Here is a 26,595-nt window from a genome sequence, read left to right on the forward strand (position 1 = left end):
AGGCTTTTACCTGAAATCCTGAAACAGAGGGTTAAAAAAAAAACATTAATCACTTACCCGACTCCACCCCTGAGGTCCCTCTTCGCTGGCTCTGTCTGACTCCTCTGACGTCACAGCAATGGGGAACCTAATGCTTGGCGAGCACTGCATTCACATTAAGCCTGCTCCATAGGAAAGCATTGCATCAAGCTGGGCATCCTCATGCCAAGTAAGGTGACGTCCAGCATCGTTTTACTGAGTTAAACTCTGTGAAACAGCAGGGAGTACCTCTAATGGCTGTCTGATAGAAAGTCACTAGAGGCAGTCTTAGTACTGCAATGAAAACATTGCAGTTTCTCTTAAAATGGCAATGTTCTAAGCTGTAGGGTTAAGAGGACAGGGACCGTGCGCTCAGACCACTTTAATGAGATGACTTTTTCTGGGTGCTTATAGTATCCCTTTAATGGCTCTGTAAGTTATATTTGTGACAAATCATGCATTAATGGTTTCTGTTTCCCCCCACCTCCCCTCTTTTTCTTTCCAACACCCACCTGCCCCTATGGACCAGCCACTGCACCCTATAGCAAACCGTCTCTTTCGGGTCACCAGCTGTCTTTAGAAACCACCAGGGCCAAGGAGGGCTAATGTTCTGTTCCTTTAAGTGCTGCTTCTGCGTGGTTCAATTCTGTGACCCGAGCACCTTTTGTAAAGCAGCTTGGCTTTTGTCCTGCCTTGTAAATGGCTCTCTTTCATTAGGTCTGCTGAACTTTACACACATCACCAGTGATTTAATACTTCAAACATCACGTGAACCAGAGGCTTTATGACTTTTCAGGGATTTGGAGATTTGAAATAGTTTGAGTAGAATGTATATGGAAACTGGATAATGTTTTGGCATAATACCAGCAGGCATTATTCATAGCCACCACACCCAGCTTCAAATGTGGAAATGACAGCAAACTTAGGATATCAAGTACTGTGTGTGTGTGTGTGTGTGTGTGTGTTCGCGCACACATGAGTGAACACACACAATTTGCATGTGAGCAACTTAACTTCTTTCCTGTTTCTTTGTGTTTTTGTTTGTTTTTTAATAAAGGTTTGTGAGTTGTTGCATTTATTTATTTTTATTTTGAGAATACTGTAGTCACTGATGTGTGACATTTAAAAGGTTTGGATTGAAGAATCTTGTCTTTTAAATGTATTTCATAAATTATCTTTTCTTTGTTTCTTTTGTAAGCAAACTTGTAGAGTTTTGCTGCCGTACTCTAAAATGAGTAAATCTGCCACATTGGAAACTGGCTATATTTTCCACGTTTATCTGTTACTTTTGAAAGGTTCTAGCTCTCTGTTTTATACCCAGCATACTAAGCCTTTTGTTCTTCCAAGATTGGTACAATGGGTATTAACATCTAGACATCAGGATTCATTTGACAACTGGCAAAAAAAAAAAAGAACCTGTTTATTATATCATTTAGGGTGGGATGTTATCATTGTGCAACATAATGTGTACTAAGCCAAGATTTACTGTTCTTATTAAGGTTATCACATAAAATGTATTTGTTTAATTTTCTATTTCTATTATTTTTGTGTTGATTGATCTTTGAGAGTTACTCATTTCTACAGCTTTCTAATGTATCCTATTTTTATTTGCAGAAAACAATTGGAAAAATTGCGACATGCCTGGAACTCCGCAGTGCTGCCTTGCAGGTAAACTCTCCAACATTTTTAATGGTCACCAAATAATGTCTCTTTTACTTTGTATGATACTTCCTGAGGGACCGTATGTATTTACACTAACAAAGTTATTCACTAAAGCGAGACTTCAAAGTGAATTTTAAATTTAATGGGACCAACTACAGCTTAATGTATTAGTTCTGTTGTCTATAGCCTGTCCCTGCAGTCCGAGGAATGAATATTCTGCCTTTTCAGATGAAAGGCAGTGTTTACATTGCTGTCTAGGAACACCTCTAGCGGCAGTCACTCAGACGCCCACTAGAGATGCTTCCTAGTCTAGTGCAGCAACGTGTGCAGATCCTACATTCAGCGTCTTCATACTCTGCAAGGAGACACTGAGTGCTTCCCATACAGATGAAATAATTTAATGCATCTCAATGAGGATCTGCTAATTAATACAGTGTTTTGACGCGCATGCACAACAGTGTTCCAATGCAAGACCGGCTTGGCCACGTGCAAGACCGGCTTGGCAGTGTAGAAAAGGTAAGTAAAATCACCTTTTTAATTCACAGAGAGTGGGGCCGGGGACTTTATCGTTTCAGAACTATAGTGTTATAAATACATGATTGTATTCCTGATATTAGTGTTACGTTAAGGCAGGGTAGCTGAATTGAAAGCATAGCTAATATAGAGATTTATTCCAATTTGGCTATTTTGACCTTAAAGGATCACTATAGGGTCAGGAACACAAACATGTATTCCTGACCTTATAGGGTTAAAACCACCATCTAGCCACCCCCGGCCCCTCATGCCTCCATAAATATAGCAAAATCTTACTTGTAACTGTAACTCTGCATGCTGTTTGCCCCAGAAAAACAAGCAGTCTGCTGACATCATCAAAAGTGGTGGCCTGATCCAATCACAATGCTTCCCCATAGGATTGGCTGAGACTGACAAAGAGGCAGGTCAGGGGCAGAGCCAGCACAATGCAAACACAGCCCTGGCCAATTAGCATCTCCTCTTAAAGATGAATTGAATCAATGAATCTCTATGAGGAAAGTTCAGTGTCTGCATGCAGAGGGAGGAGACACTGAATGTTTGGATGCATTTTAGGCAGCCATGACCCAGGAAGGATCTCTAACAGCTATCGGAGGAGTGGCCAGTGAAGTTATCACTAGGCTGTAATGTAAACATTGCATTTTCTCTAAAAAGACAGTGCTTACAGCAAAAAGCCTGAAGGTAATGATTCTACTCACCAAGACAAATTCAATAAGCTGTAGTTGTTCTGGTGACTATAGTGTCCCTTTAAATCTGAAATTCACTTTGAATTCTAATTTTTTTTTGTCAATCTTTATTTATATCGTGCATGAAGTAACCGTAAGCTTGCTAAGCCACGACTGCAATCACAAGCATAGTGAAAAACAAGCATTATAATCATCAACATGGCATATAGTTAAACTGCACATTTTTTTTTTTTTTTTACCGATTTATATTACTAACTAGGAGAACTAGACAGTGGACAGACAGAACGAAACAGGCTATACTGGCTGTCTGTAAGGATAGTGTAAATTAAAATAAACAATTGTTTTACATGCTGGGCAAGTTGGAAACGTTTAAGCAAAATTGTTAGGCCACCATGTTCCGACACCCTCTGCCAAGACTGCCTTTTAAGTTACGAAAACGCCACACAGGCTGACATGGGGGCTGACACTAAGCAGGCCCACTGCATGTTTAGATATTTACGTCTGAGAAGGTGACCACGGATCCTAAACAATCTAGCATACAACTGTACTGCACAGGGATAAGATGGGACATAGTTAGTAGCAAGTCACTGTGGTAGTAGAGAGAAAAGTCGAGCTAGAGATTAGGACACAACACAGAATGTCAGTTAGCTGGTTTTGGGGGCGCATGGGGGTGTGAACAGTTGCTCTATGCAGGGCTACAAGTTTCACCCAATGCCCAGACCTGGAGGTGAATGGGGATATGCGGTAGAGACATCTAGGCAAGTGTGAGGCCTAGTTGCCTCCTGCCCCAGGCTGTCATGAAGGCATGCATCCCATAACCACAGACTCAGATACTCTTAAATGAGGCAAGTCTCTCCCTAGTGGGATCCAGCCGAAGCTTCTGCTGGTCTGTCGCCGCCAGGGGTGTAGCCATGCGGGCCTTTAGCCTAGGCAGTCGTAGTGTGGGTGACTTGGAAGCTCCTGTCTTGCTCCACTCCTCCCAGTCTTGGGTCGATGATTCTGCAAGTGGTGCAGCCAATTGTGCCCAGAAGTGTGTGAAGTGCTCGTCTATGTGCTGTAACTTGCGCTCGATAGGGCAGTGTTGGGCCTTCGCTTGCTTCTAATCCTGTATAGGGTCGGGAAGTGCTCCCGCCATCTTGGATCTGCAGTGAGCAGCAGTGCCTGTGCAGTTTCAGTCGCCTGGTTTTGTCAGAGGTATGTGGGTTCCACCCATAGGGACCGGGATAACCCCCGCTGGTCCAAAGGGGGAGGGAGGTCTGCTGTAGTTATTTGCCACGTTGAGCTGCTGCATTCAGCATGAGGAAACAGGCCGTGTTTCCTCAGCCCTGTTGCTTCAAGGCTGCAATTTGCTGCCATGGTTCCCTGTGGTTCGGAGCCTTGATTCAGGTATCAAACGATGCGTTAGGGTGTCTCCCTTCTGGAGAGTACCTCTGAGTTTGTGGCTCTAATACTCAAGATATTACCTCAAAACTGCACAATTTTGCAGGAGCTCGTGCAAGGCACGTCTTGTCTGCTTGCAGGTCAGGCTCCGCCCTCTCTGAATTCTCAATTTTAAAGCGAATTACCCTGTAAGTCCTCAATAGTAGGGTACTAATGGTTTCACGTTTTTCAAGTTATTCATTTTCAAACAAGAACCTTAACAAAAAGGAATAAAACTACTGTTTCAAGGAGGCATCATGACGATATAGATATAGTATGCACAGTTACTGTCCTGTTTCTGAATGAAGTATTTTCACACAAAAAAAGTTAAATCCATTTTACTTCATTATATGTCACTATCTAGATGATATTTTCTGTATTGGGACATTTGGAATTTTTGGTAGAATGTCTCCAGACATACATTGCTTTTGTTGGCCTGCTATAGCTGGCACAATTCTGGAGAGGAGGAATAAATAGGGCTTAAATTTAACCTGTTGGGTCCCAAACTGCTAATCTTATTCCCTCTCACAGTGGTAATTTAAGTATTGGAACGTTAATTCTGGATTTCAACTGTGTATAAAACATAATGTAAACAAACTCTTTTCTGTGCCATTAAGATCTTGAAATCCCACAGCAGTCCCTACATTATAGCCAAGTGTTTACTGGTTGCTTAGCAGAGTCGTCTGAGAGCTGAGTGTCCCTGACATGCAGTGCATGTCCGTTGAAAGTGTTAGGGATATAGCGGAGTCCTGGACCTTTGTCCAGAATTCTCATTGGTCACCCACGTTAAATAGCTATCTCCTACATAAGTGTTACCTGGCATGCGATGGATAAAAGGCATGAGAAATATGACTTTTTCCTGGACAAATTGCTTTGGCCTGGCAATTGTTTTATTAGGCTGGTATTGTACCATTTAGAAATGGACGCTTACAAGAGTTTTGCTCTTTTGTCCTTGTACGTTACCCATTTAGTCATTATTTCAACTCAAATCCAGTGTGTTTAAGTACAGATGGTCTGTTTTAATTTAAGGGTATTTTCACCCATAAACATTTACAATTACAGCCTGCTATGCCCCACACTTGGCAATTAATGGGGTGTTATAAGCAGGGTGACCAGAACCACCATGTGTTCAGGGGACATAAAATATTGTTATATTTATGAAAACACATAAAGGGTTGCCCTGCAGTATGTAGAATGCATATTCTACAGGATTCCTCATTGCCTAATTGCTTAATCTTATACACCTTCTTCTGCATTCTACATACTACAGAGCTTCCCTTTTCATGTGCTGCCCTTCAATATGTATATGTGTCCTAGAAAACATGGATCTGGTCATCCTCATTAGCCACTGTCCGGCTGCAGGAGCTGGTCAGCAAAACCGCAGCTTCTAGTGTCAGCATGAGCATAACTGGCATATAGAGAAAAAACTGCAGGATTAATCCGTGCACACTGACATAGGAGCTGTGAGATAACCAACTGCAGGTTTGCATGTCAATATACTAGTGGAAAATGAAAACAAGATGATACAAAAATGAAAAACCTAGTGGATCCCATGTGTAAAGTAGAGAGGGTGGTGAGTAAGTGGCTTCCCCAATTATGCATGCAGGCAGTGCCCCAGGTAGGTAAGCAATGTCCAGGACAGTGCTTCCAGGCCCCATTGGAAGTTCAGCCAACACCTTCTGTAGGTAAGGCACAGTCCCACATAGTAAACTCCGGCCCGCGATATTCCGTTACACGAACCGGTAAGCCCTCTATCCGCTCTCTGTCTCGCGCCTGTGGGTGGTCAGCCGCTTCTCCGTGTCTCTAACCCCTGGACAGCCGTCAGTAGGTCACAGGATCTGTTGCCAGAGAAGTCTGTGCAGCCGTGCAAGAGGTCTATGCTGATCTCCATAGCTTTAGTAAAGTGTTAGTAGCTTCCTGATCAAGATTATGGAGTTGAAAGTTCAGTAAAATACTCTGATTTGCAGATTTCTCTTCGAGCTGAAACCGGGTGCGACTGCTCAACATGGCATTTGGGCCCTGCCCCGATGTATGTCCCTTTTAAAAGTGAAAATGTCCACAAATAATCGGAAACAGAAGATCACTGTGATACTGTCCAGGAAGTCCATAACCAGAAAACATATTCCCGTGTTGGTGTTGACTGGAATTCTGCGATTAAATGTTCTGCCTGGAGACTTTAACATTGTTAATCAGTACAGTTACCATTTTGGTTTCTGAAAATGGAGGGATATGTTCAAAATTCCTATACTGTTCAGTTTGTGGATGTACATACTCTTAAATCAGCTTGCTGTCTGCACTTTATCTTCTTGTGCATAGTTTAATTTTAAATCAATTGTGCTGGAATACAGAACTGTGTCAAAAGAATGTGTCCACTGTCTGAATATATGTAGACTGTATGCTATTTTGTGTGTTGAGTGTCCCGTAACATTATGCCGTACACTGAATTTGCTGTTTGTTTTTTTACAGTCCAACCAGTCTGAAGAGGCATTCAAGCTGGAGGATTTGAAACGACTAGAAACAAGTGAGTTTGTTTAAAAAAAAAAAAAAAAAAAAAAAAAAAATATATATATATATATATATATATATATATATATATATATATATATATATATATATATATATATATATATATCTCTATCCTGACGAAAGTCCTGACACAGGACTGAAACGTTGAAGTTTTTATGGCAGTTGCCGAATAAAATTTACTTATTTTCTACATTGAAAAGTCCTTGGAGTGCTTTTCCTACCTTTGATCTTTATAAAATTTGCTGACAAGCACCGGGCTATACCATCTTTACAGGAGTGCAAGCATTGGACAATATTATATATATATATATATATATATATATATATATATATATATATATATATATATATATATATATATATATATATATATATATTATTTATGACCTGCTTTGATAGAGGAAGTTAGGTACAAGTTTTCCATGTCATGAACTCGGCATGCATAATTTATCTCAATAAAACATATTTATGATTTTAATAAAAGTTAATTCTATATACTCCAGTATAGTTCAGGAAGGCTGCTGTGTGGAAACGTGGCATTTGTTTAAGATTCAATGCTTAAAGGGACACTCCAGGCACCCAGACCACTTCTGCTCATCGGAGTGGTCTGGGTGCCAACTCCCACTACTCTTAAGCCTGCAAGTGCAATTATTGCAGTTTTCTATAAACTGCAATAATTACCTTGCAGGGTTAACTCCACCTCTAGTGGCTGTCTACTAGACAGCCACTAGAGGTCACTTCCTGACTCATAGCAAAGATTTTCTTTGCTAGAGCGTCGCTGGACGTCCTCACGCTGTGTGAGGACCTCAAGCGTCGCTAATTTCCTCATAGGAAAGCATTGAAAATCTTTTTCAATGCTTTCCTATGGGGAGTGCTAATGCGCATCATTGTCGCGCATGCGCATTAGGTCTCCTCGGCCGTTGGGCGGGATCAGTCTCGCCCACCGGCCAACGGAGACAGTAGGAGGAGCGGCCCGGACGTCGCTGCCTCAGGTAAGTGACTTAAGGGGTTTTCCCCCCTTCAGTAACTGGGGATTGGGGGATGGGAGGGAGAGGGTACCTCCAGTGCCAGGAAAACGTAAAAAAAATACATTGGAACTTGGGTAGATGAAGATTACTGGGAGCCGCACGCAACCTTTGTTTTCTAGACAATATTTTATGAGACCATGCTTATGGTCACTTTGCTGGTAAACAGATGTATAATCTAAACTATAACATATAAAGGTCCTTACAACTTTATTATTGCCGTTAAACCCTGCAACGAATATATAGTTTATCAACTTGACGACTGTCCCATGTATCTCATTTTGACAAAAACTGAGAAGAATAGCTTTAGGAGAACCGGGTAGAGTAGGAATGGTTGGTTGAGTAAGCTGTAAGGTTTCTCTCCTCCAACCCCTAAAACAAGGAGAACAGTACTGTTTTGTGTGTCTGTATGTGTTTATATAGTAGTTTGTTTCAAATTCTGATTTTCTGTTTTTTTTTTTTTTTTAGTTTTAAGCAACATCCTCACATTCAACAAAGAATTTCCTTTCGATGTCCAACCAGTACCATTAAGGTTGGAAACTTATGTTTTTTTTTTTTTTCAGTTTTAGTACCTTTTTAAATTATGGTTTTTGTGAATCTCATAAATTACTGTAGCTCTAACTGTAAAAATTGAGTCCTTAAATCACAGTTGTCTGTTGAATTTTTATTTTTATTTTTTTGTTTAGCTTCTTAATTCTGTCTCTAATTAATTGGTTTGTGAATAACCCAACTGTGTGTATATTAATACACGTATATAGAATGTATCAATAGTACTTACTTCGATTGACTTCTAAAGGATTAGGATACCTCTGTAAACCATGCTAGGGGCCTAACCTGCACTTAAAATGAGTACTAGAGATCCACAAGTGGAGCACTAACCACTGAACTTCATGTGTGAATGTATACATAAGGTCAATAGACTTGACTACCAGCCAGTCCTATAATTTACTCTCCATTTCAAATCTCTTTCTCTTACATAACCATTAGATAAGTACAGGGCAGCAGCAGGCACTACTATCATGACTCTCACATCGTCCTACAATTCCTCTTGTGTAAGAGTCCTAGGTATTGCAAGATGCCCTGTGTTTGTTGCCTGTTGACTCCAAATGTGTTGCCTTTATGCAGTAGCCATAACGTATAGCTAAAAACTTGATCAATCTACTTCCTTAGCTTCTATATTTCCAAGAAACTTGGCTAGCACAGTCTATAGATAACATTTGTATTCATGCAATGATTTAGGGTGCCAATACATTATGACGTTTGCATGTTAACACTTAATGGTTTTAATATTCTCTGCACATGGGTGAGGAGATGTTGATAGTAACTTACTCATGATTTCTCTCTTCTATATTGTCATTAGTGATGCACCGAACTGTTCGCTGGCGAATAGTTCCCGGCGAACATAGCGTGTTCGCGTTCGCCACGGCGGGTGAACACATGCGCGGTTCGATTCGCCCCCTATTCGTCATCATTGACTAAACTTTGACCCTGTGCCTCACAGTCAGCAGACACATTCCAGCCAATCAGCAGCAGACCCTCCCTTCCAGACCCTCCCACCTCCTGTACAGCATCCATTTTAGATTCATTCTGAAGCTGCATTCTTAGATATAGGAGGGAAAGTGTAGCTGCTGCTCATTAGATAGAGAAATGTTTAGCTAGGCTAGTGTATTCAGTGTCCACTACAGTCCTGAAGGACTCATCTGATCTCTGTTGTAAGGACAGCACCCCAAAAAGCCCTTTTTAGGGCTAGAACATCAGTCTGCTTTTTTTTTTGTGTGTAATCTAATTGCAGTTGCCTGCATGCCTGCCAGCTTCTGTGTCAGGCTCACAGTGGATACTGTGCCCACTTGCCCAGTGCCACCACTCATATCTAGTGTCACAATAGCTTGCATTTAAAAACAAAAAAAATGTTTTCACTGTAATAGATTAATTAGCAGTTAGTTGTCGTCTGCAAGCGTCTGTGTGTCAGGCCAACAGCTTGTACTCTGCCAGTGTGCACAGGGCCACTCATATCTGGTGGCACAATAGCGTGCATTTAAAAACCCACAAACTTTTTTTCCACTGTAATAGATTGAATAGCAGTTAGTTGTCTGCAAGCGTCTGTGTGTCAGGCTCACAGTGGATACTGTGCCCACTTGCCCAGTGTCACCACTCATATCTGGTGGCACAATAGCGTGCATTTAAAAAAAATTTTTTCACTGTTATAGATTGAATAGCAGTTAGTTGTCTGCAAGCGTCTGTGTTTCAGGCCAACAGCGTGTACTCTGCCAACCTCTGCCACTGCACAGTGCCACTCATATCTGGTGGCACAATAGCGTGCATTTAAAAACCCACAAACTTTTTTTCCACTGTAATAGATTGAATAGCAGTTAGTTGTCTGCAAGCGTCTGTGTGTCAGGCTCACAGTGGATACTGTGCCCACTTGCCCAGTGTCACCACTCATATCTGGTGGCACAATAGCGTGCATTTAAAAAATTTTTTTTCACTGTTATAGATTGAATAGCAGTTAGTTGTCTTCAAGCGGGTGTGTCAGGCCAACAGGGTGTACTCTGCCAACCTCTGCCACTGCACAGTGCCACTCATATCTGGTCTCACAGTAGCTTGCACGCATAGTACCACTAATCCCCAAAAAAAATGACCGGCAGAGGCAGGCCACCCCGCAGGGGCCATTGTGGTTGTGGTGCTGTGATTCCCTTTTGCCCTTGAACAGGCATAGGCAACCTTCGGCTCTACAGATGTTTTGGACTACACCTCCCATGATGCTTTGCCAGCATTATGTGTGTAAGAGCATTATGGGGGATGTAGTCCACAACATTTGGAGAGCCGAAGGTTGCCTATCCCTGCCCTAGAATAATGCCCAGTTTTCAGAGGCCACGTACCGTGAACTTGAAAAGTTCTGAGGACATAGTTGACTGGCTAACACAGGACACCCAATCTTATACAGCTTCCGCTCGGAACCTTGAAGCACCATCCTCCTCCAGCTTAGCTTAGGGCACCTCTCAAGATACCACTCACCCGCCTGCCGCCACCACCAACACTAGCACCACAGCCGCTTCACTTGGTATGTCAGAGGAGTTATTTACACATCCGTTTGAAGAAATTAGTGATGCGCAACCATTATTATAAAAAGGCTGAAGGAGAACGACCTGTACTGGGTGTCCACGCTACTAGACCCCCGGTATAAGCAGAAAGTGGCTGAAATGTTACCAAATTACAACAAGTCGGAAAGGATGCAGCATTTGCAAAATAAATTAAAAAGTATGCTTTACACAGCGTATAAGGGTGATGTCACAGCACAACGGGAATCGAAGAGGTGAAAGTAATCCTCCTCCTCCCACGACCACGCCGGCAAGGACAGGACGCTTTAAAGACGTGTTGTTGATGGAGGACATGCAGAGCTTTTTAAGTCCTACGCATCGCCACAGCCCTTCGGGATCCACCCTCAGAGAACGACTCGACCGACAGGTAGCAGACTACCTCGCCTTAAATGCAGATATCGACACTCTGAGGAGCGATGAACCCCTTGACTACTGGGTGTGCAGGCTTGACCTGTGGCCTGAGTTATCCCAATTTGCGATAGAACTTCTGGCCTGCCCCGCTTCAAGTGACCTGTCAGAAAGGACCTTCAGTGCAGCAGGAGGTATTGTCACTGAGAAGAGAAGTCGCCTAGGTCAAAAAAGTCTAGATTAACTCACCTTTATTAAGAGGAATGAGGGATGGATCCTGAAGGGACTGATACTGGGCGATACATTCGACTAAAAAAAGGCCTGATGAGATGAGCTGCCTTGTTCTAAAAATGGTGACCCTATGTAGGAGGAACAGTCCCTATTCTGCTGTTTCTTTGTGTATCAGGGTCCCTGAGGACAGGTGTCAATCCATATCGGCCAAGTGACCCTATGTAGGAGGAACAGTCCCTATTCTGCTCTGTGTCAGTGTGTATTAGGGTCCCTTAGGACAGGTGTCAATCCATATCTGCCAAGTGACCCTATGTAGGGGGAACAGTCCCTATTCTGCTCTGTGTCAGTGTGTATCGGGGTCCCTGAGGACAGGTGTCAATCCATATCGGCCAAGTGACCCTATGTAGGAGGAACAGTCCCTATTCTGCTCTGTGTCAGTGTGTATCAGGGTCCCTGAGGACAGGTGTCAATCCATATCGGCCAAGTGACCCTATGTAGGGGGAACAGTCCCTATTCTGCTCTGTGTCAGTGTGTATCAGGGATCCTTAGGATAGGTGTCAATCCATATCGGCCAAGTGACCCTATGTAGGGGGAACAGTCCCTATTCTGCTCTGTGTCAGTGTGTATCAGGGTCTCTGAGGACAGGTGTCAATCCATATGTCAAGGTGTCAATATTTCATATGTCAGGTGTCAATCTATATCCATTGTGATTTGGGAATGTTAGGTGATTTATGCCCTTTGTGGATTAAAACCAGACTCTGCATCAACTGTGTAATTTTCCATGGGAATTTTGCCATGGATCCCCCTCCGGCATGCCACAGTCCAGGTGTTAGTCCCCTTGAAACAACTTTTCCATCACTATTGTGGCCAGAAAGAGTCCCTGTGGGTTTTAAAATTCGCCTGCCCATTGAAGTCAATGGCGGTTCGCCCGGTTCGCGAACGTTTGAGGAAGCTCGCGTTCGCCATTGGCGAACCGAAAATTTTATGTTCGCGACATCACTAATTGTCATACCTCTTCTGGCATGGACTGTAACAGCTGCAATCTAATGTATCTTCTGCGTGAATTCTCTGTTTGTTTGCTTAAAATCATGACACAAGGTATAGAGAGCGCAAGATAATCTAGTGGAATTTCTAAGTCAGTGCTCCAATTCTATTATCCACAAGAAAATTAGTGCAGAGAGCTGCTGGATACCATAAAAACCTTCCCAAGTTTTAAAACATGTTTTAAGACACAAAATAGAATAAACTATGTATCAGCGCTTAGTGAATATACCCCTATCTTTAAACTTAGGGGTCAGCACAGAAAATGTCTATCAAACAAAGAGTTCCAATTTCAGTCTTATTTTGTGGGTATTTTCACAAGTCAGCAGGGATTAGTTGTTGCAACAGTAGCACATATGAACAATCTGCGTCTTTATACGTATCCAAAATCTTTAAAATAGAAAGATACTGACATAGCGTAATATAGTTACAACTTTATTTCCCATATGAAAAATCCCCCATAAGAAGAACTCTTACAATAAAATATTGTGAAGCTTATTTCTAAGATTCACAGTAAAAGCGTGAGTTAAACAGAGTATTGGTTGGAGAGTCGATTATTACTGCTCCGTGGATGTAGAGTTTTCAAACCAGTCTTGTGCACTTAGATCGGTCTCACAGAAACACCAACTCCCAGGTACTACTGTAATCACTGCAGATTCAAAAGTCCCGCCAAAAACATGATTTACGCATTTCGCTGACCCCTAAGTTTAAAGATAGGGGTATATTCACTAAGCGCTGATACATAGTTTATTCTATTGCTTAAAATCATGCTTGGTAAGACTGTGTCTAGCTGACCTTGTGTTTTCACTTTATGTAGGAGGATTTTGGCTCCTGGAGAAGAAGAGAATTTAGAAGTGGAAGTGGAGGAAGAAGAAGGTGGTGCTGGGATGGGATCTCCTGACGCTTTCCCTGCGAGGGTTCCAGGTACTCATATGTTTCCAAAGATCTGACCGAGAATGGACTCTTTATACTGGAACTTCTTTGTTGTTCACCCATTCCATTGCACATGATCTGCTGAGACTATCTTCGTAAGATTTTCCAAAAACCTTGTCTTGAAGAGGTAGAACTGCGCTTTCTTTTCACATACTGGTGTACAATTTCTAAATCTGTGTAAGACACAGGCAGTTCTGTTGTTTAAGTTGTTAGGTCTTGCATTTCTGTTTCCATAATCCTGGCTCATGCCATGGTTGCAATTATAGGCTTTTTTCAAATAAATGTATTGTTCTTAGTTGATGGTCCAGTCTAGTGGATGAGCAGAGGTTCATGCCTCTGTTTCTGCGGAGTGCTAAGACCTGGCCCCACTGCTATGGATTGGCTGAAGTGAACATTCACGTTACCCATCTAACACTGGACTACTTAATTATTAGTAGAACCTTTAGGTGCCGGTTTGAGTCCCCCCAAACCCAGTTTGCGTGCAGTATGTCTGCTCCTTCAACATTTGGCACTGGGATGCTAGAAAATCCTTGTGTACATTAAAATAAAGTTACCATAATCAGAAAAAGGATGTACATTTCCATTGAAGCTGTTTTCTTACATCTGCTGCCAATATTATCATGGTTTTCGTTCCATGTCTTTGGCCTAGTGATCTTTTATACAGTTACATACTTTTTTTCTTCATTTGTAATTTTTTTTGTGTGAATTTTGAACTTGAAACATTTTTAAGTCTTTACATGTCTGTTAGTATCAAAGCTGCTGTAAAATGTATTCTCCTTGCTCTTCTTGTAAACCTAGAGCTGACCCCAAAAAACTATCTTTGTGTTTTTGTAATTGTTGCATGCTGTGTTGTACTGTCATCAATGCAAACCCTGTTGTCTTTTATTTTGCTGCATTATGTTGGTCCCGTGGTTGCTCGTTGCATGGCTTCATCATTTGCTTGTTTCACACCCCATCCCGTTGTACTCAGGAGCAATACAAGGTATGAGCATTTTTCCCCATTTACTTTACACAGTGTAATGCAGAACTTACCTGACTGCCGTTCCATTTGTTTCCTTTTATTAAATAATTTTATATTTATTTTCCAATGTTTGTTTTCAGTGTGTGTGTGTGTGTGTGTGTGTGTGTGTGTGTATGTATTTACACACATGCTTACATAGATTAAGGCTACTTAAAACCACCTATCTGAGCAAACAAATATGGGGATTTAGTTACACCATATGGGGATCATGTTAAGGCTACCACTATGTCACAGTACCCAACTATAAATATGCATATATTAAATCTACACTAATCAGCCACAACATTAAAACCATCTGCCTAATATCATGTAGGTCCCCCTTGTGCTGCCAAAACAGTTAGGTTGCATCGATGCATGGACTTCACAAGACATCTGAACATGTTCTGTGGTGTCTGGCACCAAGACATTATCAGCAGATCCTTTAAGTCTTGCACGTTTCGAGGTGGGACCTCCATGTACCACAAATGCTCAGTTGGATTGAGATCTGTGTAATTTGGAGGCCAAGGCAACACCTTGAACTCTGTCCTGTTCCCCTTCCATTCCTTGACAATTTTTGCAGTGAGGCAAAGTGCATTATCCTTCTGACGGAGGCCACTGCCATTATTGAATATCATTGTAATGAAGGGGTGTACGTGGTCTGCAACAATCTTTAGGTAGGTGGTACCCAAGGATTCCCAGCAGAGCATTGCCCAGAGCATTGCCCTGCCTCCACCGGCCTGCTTTCTTCCCATAGAGCATCTTGCTCCTATCTCTTCCCCTGGGAAACTATGTTTATGGCTTCACACCCAAATGTTAATATTTCAAAGAGAGTATTGCCCATTTTGGCTTAAAATGTAAAATACTTATCTAATAATAGAGCTCTTTGATGCTTCTGCATTAATGGGGTTTTTACTTTTATTTTATTTCCAGGTACTCTTTTACCAAGATTGCCTTCGGAGCCAGGGATGACACTACTTACTATAAAAATTGAAAAAATTGGCTTAAAAGATGCAGGACAATGTATTGATCCCTACATGACAGTCAGTGTAAAAGGCGAGTGTGTATATATATATATATATTCTTATTTACGTAAAAGCATCATTTCATACAGCAGCAGTGAAAAAATCAGTGCGACATACATACAGAGTCTGACTTGTACTATAATAGTGATTAATGACGTATTTGCCCTAGAGCAGGGGTTCCCAGCCCAGTCCTCAAGTACCCCCTAACAGTTCAGGATTTAGGGATTACCCTGTTGTGTCTAAAGTGTGTTTTTTTTTTTTTTGTGTTTTTTTTTTTTTTTGTTCTTTCTAAAAGCACCTTAGACACAACTGGGTAATCCCTAAATTCTGGACTGGTAGGGGGTACTAGAGGACTGGGTTGGGAACCATTGCCCTAGTGGACTGATTTGGGCCCTCTACGAGTGTACGTGGAAGTCGCTACTTTCTCCCTTTTTCCTTGAAGGATATTCTAGGAACGGATTGAGTTGTGGGTTTCTAGAATTTGGTTCTATAATAAAAAAAGGTCACTGGAACGAGCAGATAAAAGTGCCATGGTTCTTCCTGAAGACTTGAGGCACTGCAAAGATTTTAAAGCGCAAAGGCCTATCTGGAGCATTTCTTTGTATGAATGGAAATGTCACGTGAGCATCCCAGCAATCTCTATTTCATTTTGGAATTATTACAAAATATAATGGCACTGTGCCCTGGGCTTTCAAGCAAAGAGAAATACACAAGTCTGTGCCGGGTTGACCATCATGTAGCTATGTGAGATGGACAGTGGCTGTGCACATTGTATCCCTCGCCAGTGCTCTTCCCGAGACTCTTCTTGACATTCCCTGTGAGGAATGTAGAATCTAGTTTCTGGGAATCCTCCTTTCACGTCCAAGTTTCACAGCTGGTTTCAGAAGATTCTCTTTTCGTGTTGTCATTTGGATTAGTTGCCATTCCACACCTTTTGGAACTGAATTTAGTTTAAGTATGCTGATGGAGCTGTGTACCAGCAGTGATGTATTAACATTACCGAATAAAACAAATTGCCTGGAATCATGAGAGTGTATATAGATCTGCTAGCCAAGTTGCTTGTAAATGGATTTATAATTGTTTGTTTAATTTCTTTTTACTGGCACTTGGGTTAAGCACTAAATGTACATATTTAGCTTCTGAAATGGATGCGTGCATATAATAAGAATGAATTTTTATACATTTTGAAAGCTGGCTCTGGGTTAGGTACCCCATTGCCTCGATATTTACACTCTTGGTCTTGATAAGGAGGGCACATTTTGGTGCCATGGTCACCCGCCCAACCATAACAAATGAAAGTAGGATAAGAACAAGAACTTCACTCTGCACCAGGACACTTCTCTGCTATGAAAATAATCTCAGGGACACACAATTTGAATTAGGGAGGCCCTGGCCCATTTCTGTATATGTTATATATGTATATATTATGTCCCTATCTAGAACACCACATGTTTTATAAATACCCACCCGAACATTGATGGCTAGTTGTATGTCCCTCCCTAATTACAAAATGGCCTCTGGGTGACCATGTTTGACAATTATTTTTATGAAACTCTTTATTGTTTACAGGAGACACCGTGGTTATATTGGAAGAACCTATAAAATAAATACCAACTCTTACCTTATACATACAGAACGAACATTAAGAGCTGAGAAGTCTTTGGTCCACTTTGGCAATGTCACACTTTGTTTTATTTAGATTTTGTCTGGGTTCCTTTTTCTCTGGTAATGGTGGTCGCACTAGTTGGTATTTTCTCTTCAGTTCAATTGTGGAGAACCGCAGATGTTTAACCACTGGCAAATTAAAATAAGTTTGCATCCTGATGCTGTAGTTTGTCAAGAGCTGAGCAATATCGCATCACCTCCAACTGGTTATTTGAAATTTTCTCTAATTTAATTCAACTAGTGGGTGTTTGTATGTGTAATGTAAAATGTGGGGTGTAGGAATGACTATTTTCTACTCCTGTTTTGCACAGATATAAATGGCATTGATTTGACTCCAGTACAAGATACGCCAATGGCTTTGAGGAAAGAAGACATGTATGTTCATTTTAATGTTGAGATTGAAATCCAGAAACATGTTGAAAAACTCACAAAAGGTAGGTACTAGGTTTTGTTTTTTGTTTGTAAATATCTGATGGTTTTTATAAAGAGAAGAAATATTGCGGGAAAAACATAAATACTTAAAATCAAGCATCACAAACATTTCTGAAATATTACGTACATACAATCAGAATTACAAATTGTCTAGAAAAGGTTGGGTGTGTGAATGCATCTAGACTAGGTATGTGTGAGTGACTGACTGTGTATCCTAGTGAGTCATTCATTAGGTGTGTGAGTGGCCAATTAGTTAATGTTGCTCTCCAATAAACATTTTGTCTGGCTGCTAACTTTTGTCATGTGGCCCCAAGATTCTACGGAAATGTGTCAGCTCTTGTTTTAATCTGTAGATTATACAAATGCCTAGGTTAAATTGTATATTTCTATGTGATGAGCTAGAGAACTTTGCGATGGGTTATAGTTGGGGTGATCACTGTAGGAGTAAAGAAGCAAAAACAATGGAGTCAATTGTATTGTAGTCGAGCTGTCTGATATTCCTAAATTCATGTTCTCTCTCAAAGCATGTCTGCACCATGTTAATGTCCATTTTTTCCATTTTGTCTTTTCTCTCTCAATTGCTTGCTTCCAACAAGTAATGTTGCCTTTTATCTGCAGGGGCAGCTATTTTCTTTGAATTTAAACACTACAAACCTAAGAAGAGATTTACAAGCACAAAGTGTTTTGCCTTTATGGAGCAGGATGAAATCAAATCTGGCCAAATGGTTATAGAACTGTAAGTGTGTCTGTACTGATGAAATCTGCTATTTATTCAGTACTCTCAGTATGCCATTATCCTTATGTATTGTATTGTCCAGAATCTAAGATGGAGATAGACTTAAAGGATGTCTCTGGTTACATAACTTCATCTTGATGAACTTAGAGTGTAGAGCCTAGAGTCCCCAGCTGCCGTTTTAAAAACAGTTTAACATCATAGATCCTCTCCGGGGAACCTGTCATGCTGCCTCCTCTGCCGCTTGGATAATAGGGAATCATTGGCTTGAGCGGTCAGTGATGGTTTGACACCGCTTGCATTGTCAGACTATCACCGTCTTTTCAGTGCATTCACTGAACAGAAATACTGGTTTACCCTCCAAGCACCAATTGTAATAGTTATAGTCAAATAGAGACCTACTTACTTATTTAAAAAAATTAATAATCCCTAGAGCCTAGTAGGAAGTTCTTGTAAAAATGTTATATTCATTAAAAGGTCCCAAGGGAAAGGTATGTTCTATTACATTGTTTAACTTACTAGTATTAAAAGAATGCATTTCATAATGCAACATTGAGTAGCACAGAATATAAATGAGAAATTACTGTGTCAAGTGCGCTGTAATTGTTTAATTTAAAAACTGTCACTAAATTGTTAGGATGGTTAATTTTGCAATTGGAACTTTGAAAAAACAGATTGTTTAAACCATTTTAACAGTCACTGATCCGTAATAGTTTAGTAGTGCTGTATGACAATACACTTTATGCATGAGCTGATTTTTTTGGGGGTAGTTTGTATGATTTGGCACCTTAGCACACCAGGCTGACTGAGAAAGCGTACCACATCATAAATGTTGTTTTATTCTGGAGTTTACAAATATTGTATGGTGTCAAGAAATTAGCCGTTTGACACTTGCAGGAGCTGTGTTTCTGAGCAGATTTATTTTGTGTTGCTCGTAGATGAGGTTAGTTTGTGTATCTTCAAGTGATGTGACAATTTTAAATTGTAGGGACTGTATCCTCACAGCAAAAAAATGATAGTAAATTTGCATTCTTGAAGTGTCCCTTTAAAAATACATAGTTTTTTTTTTTTTTTTTTTTTTTTTTTTTTTTTAAATTCTTTATTTTTGCGTGCACAAGACTTATACATGGTGCAACATATGCATCGTTTGAGAGGGTAACAGGCTTTAACATTGGTTAAATAATGCATTTGATAAGTTTTAGCACAATTTTTTTTTTGTTTAGTATAACATGCGTAAGATCCTAGGTCGAGGTTGGGGTCGTATAGGGGTTTAGTCGTGCAATTCGTCTGCGGGTGCGGTACCTAGGTCATGGGTCAGTGTCGGAGGCGTGACCCTATAAGTGTTAGAAAGTAGTTGCGTGGAGGTGCGTAGTGGTGCTAGGGCCCATGTGGGTGCACTGGGTGTCGTTTTGTCGGTCAGGTAGTCTGGTGAGTGGTACAGGTGCTCATTTCTACTTTCTGAAGTGGCCTGGTCGTCTAGTTCCACTGGAGACCACTCGTGAGAGGTGGTGGCCCTAACCTAGGGGCTGTCGGGGGGGGGGGGGTAGGTTTTGGCTTAGGCTATGGCTTGTGGTCTGGTAATGAGGCATCGCGCCAGCGTCACCGGCTATCTCCTCTAACTTGCGGTAAACGGGTAGTAACGTAAACTTCAGCATTGTATTGCGGGGAAGGTGGGGAGAATACAGGTTGTGTTAGGCAAGGCATATGGGTATTGCCGTTGAGCGGGCATGGGTAAGAGACCTCTCTCCCCCTGTCCGTCAGGTGGCTTGCGTGTCCATTCTCTGCCCTCTTGGCACAAACGTTTCCGAGACATCTGGATTCCAGACGTGGGGAGTGCCCGGGTTGGGCAAGTTTTGTAGGCCCAATTTTGCAAGCAGTGTAGGGGCCTCAGTCCCTGAGGTGAGTTTATGGGTGGTCCCCTGGTGGGTGATGAGCAAGGAGCGAGGGCTTCCCCATCTATATGGTATCCCCGCTGTGCGTAGGTGGCCGGTTAGTTCTGTCAGCGACTTTCTCCACTGGAGGGTGGCCTTGGATAAGTCCTGATAAAAAGTTAATTGGGCTTCCTCGAAGTCAAGCGGGGTCTTACCCCTGATTGCGCTCATGATGTGCCCCTTGTCTTGGGGTAGGATGCAACGGACGATGACGTCTCCGGCTAGCGTTGCTGCGGCTCTGGGAGGCGTGGGTAGGCGGTAAATCCCTGCAAAGGCGAGTTTCTTTGTTACTGCAGTAGGGAGTAATGATTGTGTGAGTCGCCTCACGTAATGCGGTAGATCCTCTTTGCTCACTGATGCCGGGATGCCTCTAATTTTGATGTGGTTGCGCCGGTTTTTATCCTCCTGCGCCGCCACTTGTATTGCTAAGTGTTGCTGGTCGTGTTGTAGTTGGTGGAACGAGTCTTGTAGCGTAGAGATTTCTCCCTGTATTGTTTTGACTTGGTTTTCAGTGGTTGTCACTTTTTCTGTGATCTGTTGCATGCTAATTTTGAGCGCAGGTAGGTCTGCTGCCAGCAGGCGTTGTATATCCTGCAGCATAGTTTGCATCTGCTGCAGGTCCTGCTTGGTGGCTGGGTCTGCTGTTCCCTGTGGGGGTATGGGTTTAGGGGTTGTGATCTGTATGGGCTGTGGGGTTCTCTGAGTGTCCCCCTGAGTGGTTTGTGCAGGTGAGGTGTCTGCCTGTGGGGGGTCTGAGCCCTGGTCGGGCGCCATTTTGGCTGGGGTTTGTTTCTGTAGCAGTGCCCCTATATCAGGCTGTGCTGTGGCAGTACCTTGGTGTGGTCTTTGTGATCTGCGCCCCATCTCCTCATGGGATTGGTCAGGGTCCTGTGGATGATCGTTGCTTGGGTCTCCCAGGCTCTCTCCGCCCCACAAGTACTCCAGGCCGCGGTAGTTTGGCGTGTAGTAGGCCCGGATTTTCGTTTTGGGCTTTGCCTGCCTCGGATTGTACTTAAATGGCATCGGGCGATGCAGAATGATCTCCCCCGGGCAATGCAAGTATTTATTTGCGTGGATGGCATGTAGTTTCGGTGATGTTTGACGGATTCAGTTTGAGTCGCCCAGAGCTGCTAGAAATGGCGTCCGTCTCGCTCCGCCGGTAAGCCCCGCCCCAAAATACATAGTTTTCCACCCATCCTTCCGAATGCATAGCTTTGTCTGTGCCTCAGAGGGATCTAGGCTTTCCACCTGATCTTGAGACTCTAAAGCAGGCTTCCTCAAACTCTGGCCCTCCAGATGTTGCTGAACTACAACTCCCATGATTCTATTAATTAAACGTAGGCTGAAAATCATGGCAGTTGTAGTTCAGCAACATCTGGAGGGCCAGAGTTTGGGGAAGCTTGCTCTAAAGGCTCAATATGTATTAACACCTTAAGGACACAACTTCTAGAATAAAAGGGAATCATGACGGAATATTTATATTATTAACCTAAGGAACAGGCCCACAAAATCCTCATGCATGGCACTTAACTTCACATAGACTGGTCAAAATGAGCAGATCAGTTATGATCTCTATTAGAAACACTATGGCGGACTTGCCTATAATGAAAAAACAGTGAGATGTCACTCAAGATGCTTCGTAACAACATGTATATGGAAAAGACAATATGATTAGATTACTCCTCCATATGTCTAAGCATTCCCATAGAGCTTGGGCCGTGAATATCTGCCAAGTACTTCCTTGAGTATTATTTTGTGCTTTGATATCTGTCTATACATTTAAACTGTGCGAAAGCTAGGTCTATCAGGAACATTTCTGCAGAAAACAGGGAAGTGATATGAGAATGGTGACGTTTAGAAGGGCAAGTGTTTAAACCAGCAAATTGTCTAATTTTGTTAAATGTTCAACTTTTTGATAAAAGTATGGATAAGTGTGTAGTAGACCAGGTAGTTTTGTTTTTGCTTTTGTTTGTTTTTTCCAGTGTTCCTTGAATGGTTGTAAAATAAAATAATTTGTTTTCTCTTTTTTCACTTTTTTCAGCTACAAGAAACCAACTGACTTTAAACGGAAGAAATTACAACTTCTAACAAAGAAACCACTCTATCTTCACCTGCATCAAACATTACACAAGGAGTGACCATTGTCAAGTCTTCCATCTCTTCTAATAGAACCACTTCTCACAGTGAAAAATCACACACCCCGCACCCAGTATAGGTGGCCTCTACAACCCTAACTGGAGTTTTAAATGAAGAAAGATCTGAAAGATCCAATGTGGTCTTACAAGGTCTATGTATTCTATTTCTAAATATATTTTTATGTATTGGTTTTCCAAACAAATTAAGTTGTGTTTTTTTTTTTTTTATTTTCTCAAAGACCATGGTAATGTAAAACTAAAGCAATAATAAATAGATTTGTGTGAATTTAATTGTCTAGTAGCATTGGGATGTCTGACATCCTCTGACATGTGAAACGTTCGTTTGAAGGACTTTGTGACTGGTTCACTCCTGTATATAACGTGTTTGATGCTTCATGGTTTATCCTCATGCAGTTTACAGACCTAGGCCTGCTTCCCAAGAAAGCATGGTCCTTTTTATTTTATTTTTTTTACACAACGCCATTTTAAAATGTGTACTTAAATAGAATATCATTTTAATAACCATACCAAAATGTGGTGTTTATACAGTGCATGATATTCCTTCCTGTATCTCGGTATGAGATTTTAATTCTTTGCTCCTCAAATATTTTATGAGGGGAGGGAAACTATATATATATATATATATATATATATATATACATACACACATATACATACAGAGTTGTAGTTTTGTAAAAAAAAAATGTTTTTTTTTTTTTTAAATAAACATTTTTAATTAACATTAACTTTCATTAACCCTTCATATCAAATTCAAGGATTTTTGTAAAATTGTTATTGTTATAATTTGACATCTACAATTTCCTTGCTTAATGAATGCCTTCAGCTTACTGATCACAGTGCTCTGGAAATGCATCATTCCTTATGTAATTTTTTTTTTTTTTTATAAAAGATTGTAATGAATGGTTTGGTGGACTTGATTTAATTTTTTTTCATATAATTTTTGCCCCCTTTTTTCTTTTTTCCCATTGGATACTGACATTTATTGATCAGTTATTTCCTCTTTGTATATAAACACCAAAATCTAAAAGGTTGATTGGCATTGTAATCTGGTCTGGTCTGATTTGGTTTGAAATGTTATATTACCAGCTGCATCGCAGTAGAGAGATGAAGAAAAAGTACCTCTTAATTGGGCACAATTTGTTAATTTTAATATTGAGAGCCTGCATAGCATCAATTTTTCTGTTTTGTCTATGATTGAACGGTTTTACCATATGTTTCTAGCTCCTGATTTGTGCTATTCTTACCAAGGTGTATTTAAGAAAGACTCTGTATCCAGTACATTTCCAAACACTAGACTAGAGCAAGGACATGCAGGATTCATCATTCATGTCATTTTAAAGGGAAGCCTGCAAGGACCTGAAATAAATGTTTAGATCTACTGTCATGCTGTTATGAGAGGACAGTATCAATGGCCTAATCCGATATCTACAATATAGACTATTATGCATTTCAAACAACTGCTTTCATGTATAAGTTGTTTATAAATAAATGGTTTTGTTAGATTTGTGACTTCTCCATTAATTGATCACCTGCACATTGCCATGACTCGTTCCATTATAACGCACAATATTGGAGTATATAATATGCACATAAATATTTCAGGACTAAACTCATGAAAAGTATGTAACCAGGATAGATATGTCAGAATAGATATGTATTGAATAATGCAGACAGTATGGCTTTGTCTGCGTCTGCATTTAATAATAATAAAAATAAAAAAAGTTCTATCTAATCTACCTAATCTATATATCTCCTATCTACCGTATCTGTGTTTTACCTAATCTATCTACATGGAAACATCTTCCAATAGTGTGAACCTTTGATGGAAAAGTTACGTTTTGACAAGTTTTAAAAGACACATTTTGCCCACAGCAATCCTGATGTTGATGTGCTCTGTCTTACCATCGAAGGGAATGACATTAACTCAGTTTGGGAGTTTAACCTTCGCCTCTGCTTGAGGTATTTAACTTCTGAATAGCATGGAACAAATATCCTTAATATAGGCACAAAAGGTCACTCGACCTCTCGCTGAATGGCTCAGTAATTCACTCACATGCAAATGACATTTATATGACAGGACTCGACAAGTGCCAGGTTGCCTAGAAATTTTGCCTTGGCGCCTGGGATATGTGAGCCTGTTAATTCCAAGGTGAGCGGTCGGCTAGGGAATTGTTGAGACGGGTGGCTGGCTTGCGCGTATTGTTGCAGGGCAGCCAGTCAGCTAAATGATTGTGGAGGCGGGAGGCAGGCGGCTGGCTGCTCACTTTTTTTTGAGGCAGCGAGGGAGCTGTGATGTCCCTGCTCTGCTTCTTCACGCCCTGCTTAAGGGGGGCGGAATAAAGGCAGTGTTTACATTGAAACACCTGCAGGGACAGGCTATGGACACCAGAACCACTACATTAAGCTGTAGTGGTACTGGTGACTATAGTGTCCCTTTAAAAAATGTTTATTTTTTTTTGGGGGGGGGGGAATATAAAGCTTTGTAAGTTTAAAAACAAAATCTGGCTCCTAGATTCAAAGCAAATTTGTCAAGCTCTGTTATATATTACATTACAAAAATAATGTACATGTTACCCTAGACATCTTTATCTTCTCAATAAACTGGAAATTGTGGAGGATTGGGAATGACACATTTTCAGTCACATTTACAGTTGGCTATTTAGGACTTAAATTTACAGATTCCTTGGTTTTCCACATTTTTTTTTTACCTGTCTTTTCAAATATTTGAGTAAAATAAGCCTGATACCTAATCCTTCTTGAATGTAGTTGCCACTGCTATCAATTGTCTCTGCCACTACAGCTAGCCATGACGTCCAATAAGTGAGTAATCATCAGATGGATACACCTACTGCCTACTAATGCCTTCCTATTATATTGAGTACCATTATCCACTACTACTGCCCATTCCATGAAGACCACTTATTATTATTGCCATTTATATAGTGCCAACAGATTCCGTAGCGCTTTACAATAGTATGAGAGGGGGGGGATTTAACTATAAACTCCACTTCTTGGAGTATCACTGTCTCTAACCAATCCTGTCTGCTGTCCCACTACAAAAAAATACACTACTACCACTGTGAATTCCTAATTTTGATAGCCATTGTCCACTAGTACTTCTGATTAATTACTGTTTGCTAGTGACAATGCCGACTAAAACTACTAGTACCACTGCTTCCTAAATGCAATCGCTACTGATAACTCCTTTTATAGCTACTAAAATCATTACCCACTAACTGTACTCATTCCTCTGACTCCTTATACATATAGGACTGCTATTGTACCTATCCACCAAGTGCTCTCACTCCTACCAAACTCATTCTCCCAGTCACTGCTGCTCCAATTAAGAGAGACTTTCCAAGGTACTGTATCATCGCTACTCACAAAAACCAAAAATGTAAAACTGAGGCAAAATAAGCTGAACTAGGAAAACCAAAACAAAAAAACATTCTCCTCCAATCTTCCCATCCTCACAGCTTTGTTATGTTAGCCTAAATTATGTAAACCAGTTCAAATTGGTTTCAAGTCAATAAACCCCTGAAGTTACTCTACATGTAAATAGACTTGTGAACCCTCTGTCAGGTATTGTGATCTGCTAAAATTTGGAGGAGGCTAATGGGATGGGCAAGCCACCTAAATGAGTTCACTGCGGGGTGTTCAAGGGAGCATGCCCACCTCCACAAAGTGATTTTGATTGAACACCTGGCCACCTACCTGCCTGCGCTCTTTATGAGCCATCTGTAAGCCCACCTCCGATCTCAGGGGATCTGTGAGCCCTTTTTCACCTCTCATAAAGAGAAAATGATTGCAGGGTTAGAAAACACTGACCCTATAGTCAAAAGAAAGGACTAAATGGGCAACAGATACTGGGCATAACCCAAAGCAATGCTAAATAGAAAAAAAATCCCAAAAGTCAGAGTTTCTGAGAGTGGAACATAAGTCCCACTTCCAAAACACGCTGACAGAGGGTGTGCCCATACACAAAGGTATATAGTATAAATCCCCTGGTATATGAAATTTTAAAAAATAAATCTTTAATAGATGAACATATATTGATACATATAAAGAGTAAACCGTGAAAGAAAATGTGCTATGTACACTGGGTATGAATCTTGGATAAAGTCTAGCTTATGATTAT

General features: G+C 41.0%; 1 protein-coding gene across 3 annotated transcripts in view; it reads left to right on the plus strand.

Moving 5' to 3' along the window:
• AIDA (axin interactor, dorsalization associated) overlaps positions 1-22,838 on the plus strand; it is a 44,456-nt gene extending 21,618 nt beyond the window's left edge. The window contains exons 3-11 of one of the 3 annotated variants that reach the window (XM_063441429.1): positions 1,633-1,686; positions 6,783-6,837; positions 8,336-8,399; positions 13,403-13,509; positions 14,489-14,500; positions 15,449-15,571; positions 17,517-17,639; positions 18,256-18,373; positions 22,343-22,838. In XM_063441429.1, coding sequence (XP_063297499.1) covers positions 1,633-1,686; positions 6,783-6,837; positions 8,336-8,399; positions 13,403-13,509; positions 14,489-14,500; positions 15,449-15,571; positions 17,517-17,639; positions 18,256-18,373; positions 22,343-22,439 — 753 coding nt within the window. In that variant the 3' untranslated portion in view covers positions 22,440-22,838. The remainder of the gene's footprint in view (positions 1-1,632; positions 1,687-6,782; positions 6,838-8,335; positions 8,400-13,402; positions 13,510-14,488; positions 14,501-15,448; positions 15,572-17,516; positions 17,640-18,255; positions 18,374-22,342) is intronic. The other 2 variants (XM_063441430.1, XM_063441431.1) reach the window with 2 other exon arrangements.
• The last annotated feature ends 3,757 nt before the right edge of the window (positions 22,839-26,595 follow it).

The sequence above is a fragment of the Pelobates fuscus genome, chromosome 2, assembly GCF_036172605.1.
Source record: "Pelobates fuscus isolate aPelFus1 chromosome 2, aPelFus1.pri, whole genome shotgun sequence".
Taxonomy (NCBI): Eukaryota; Metazoa; Chordata; class Amphibia; order Anura; family Pelobatidae; genus Pelobates; species Pelobates fuscus.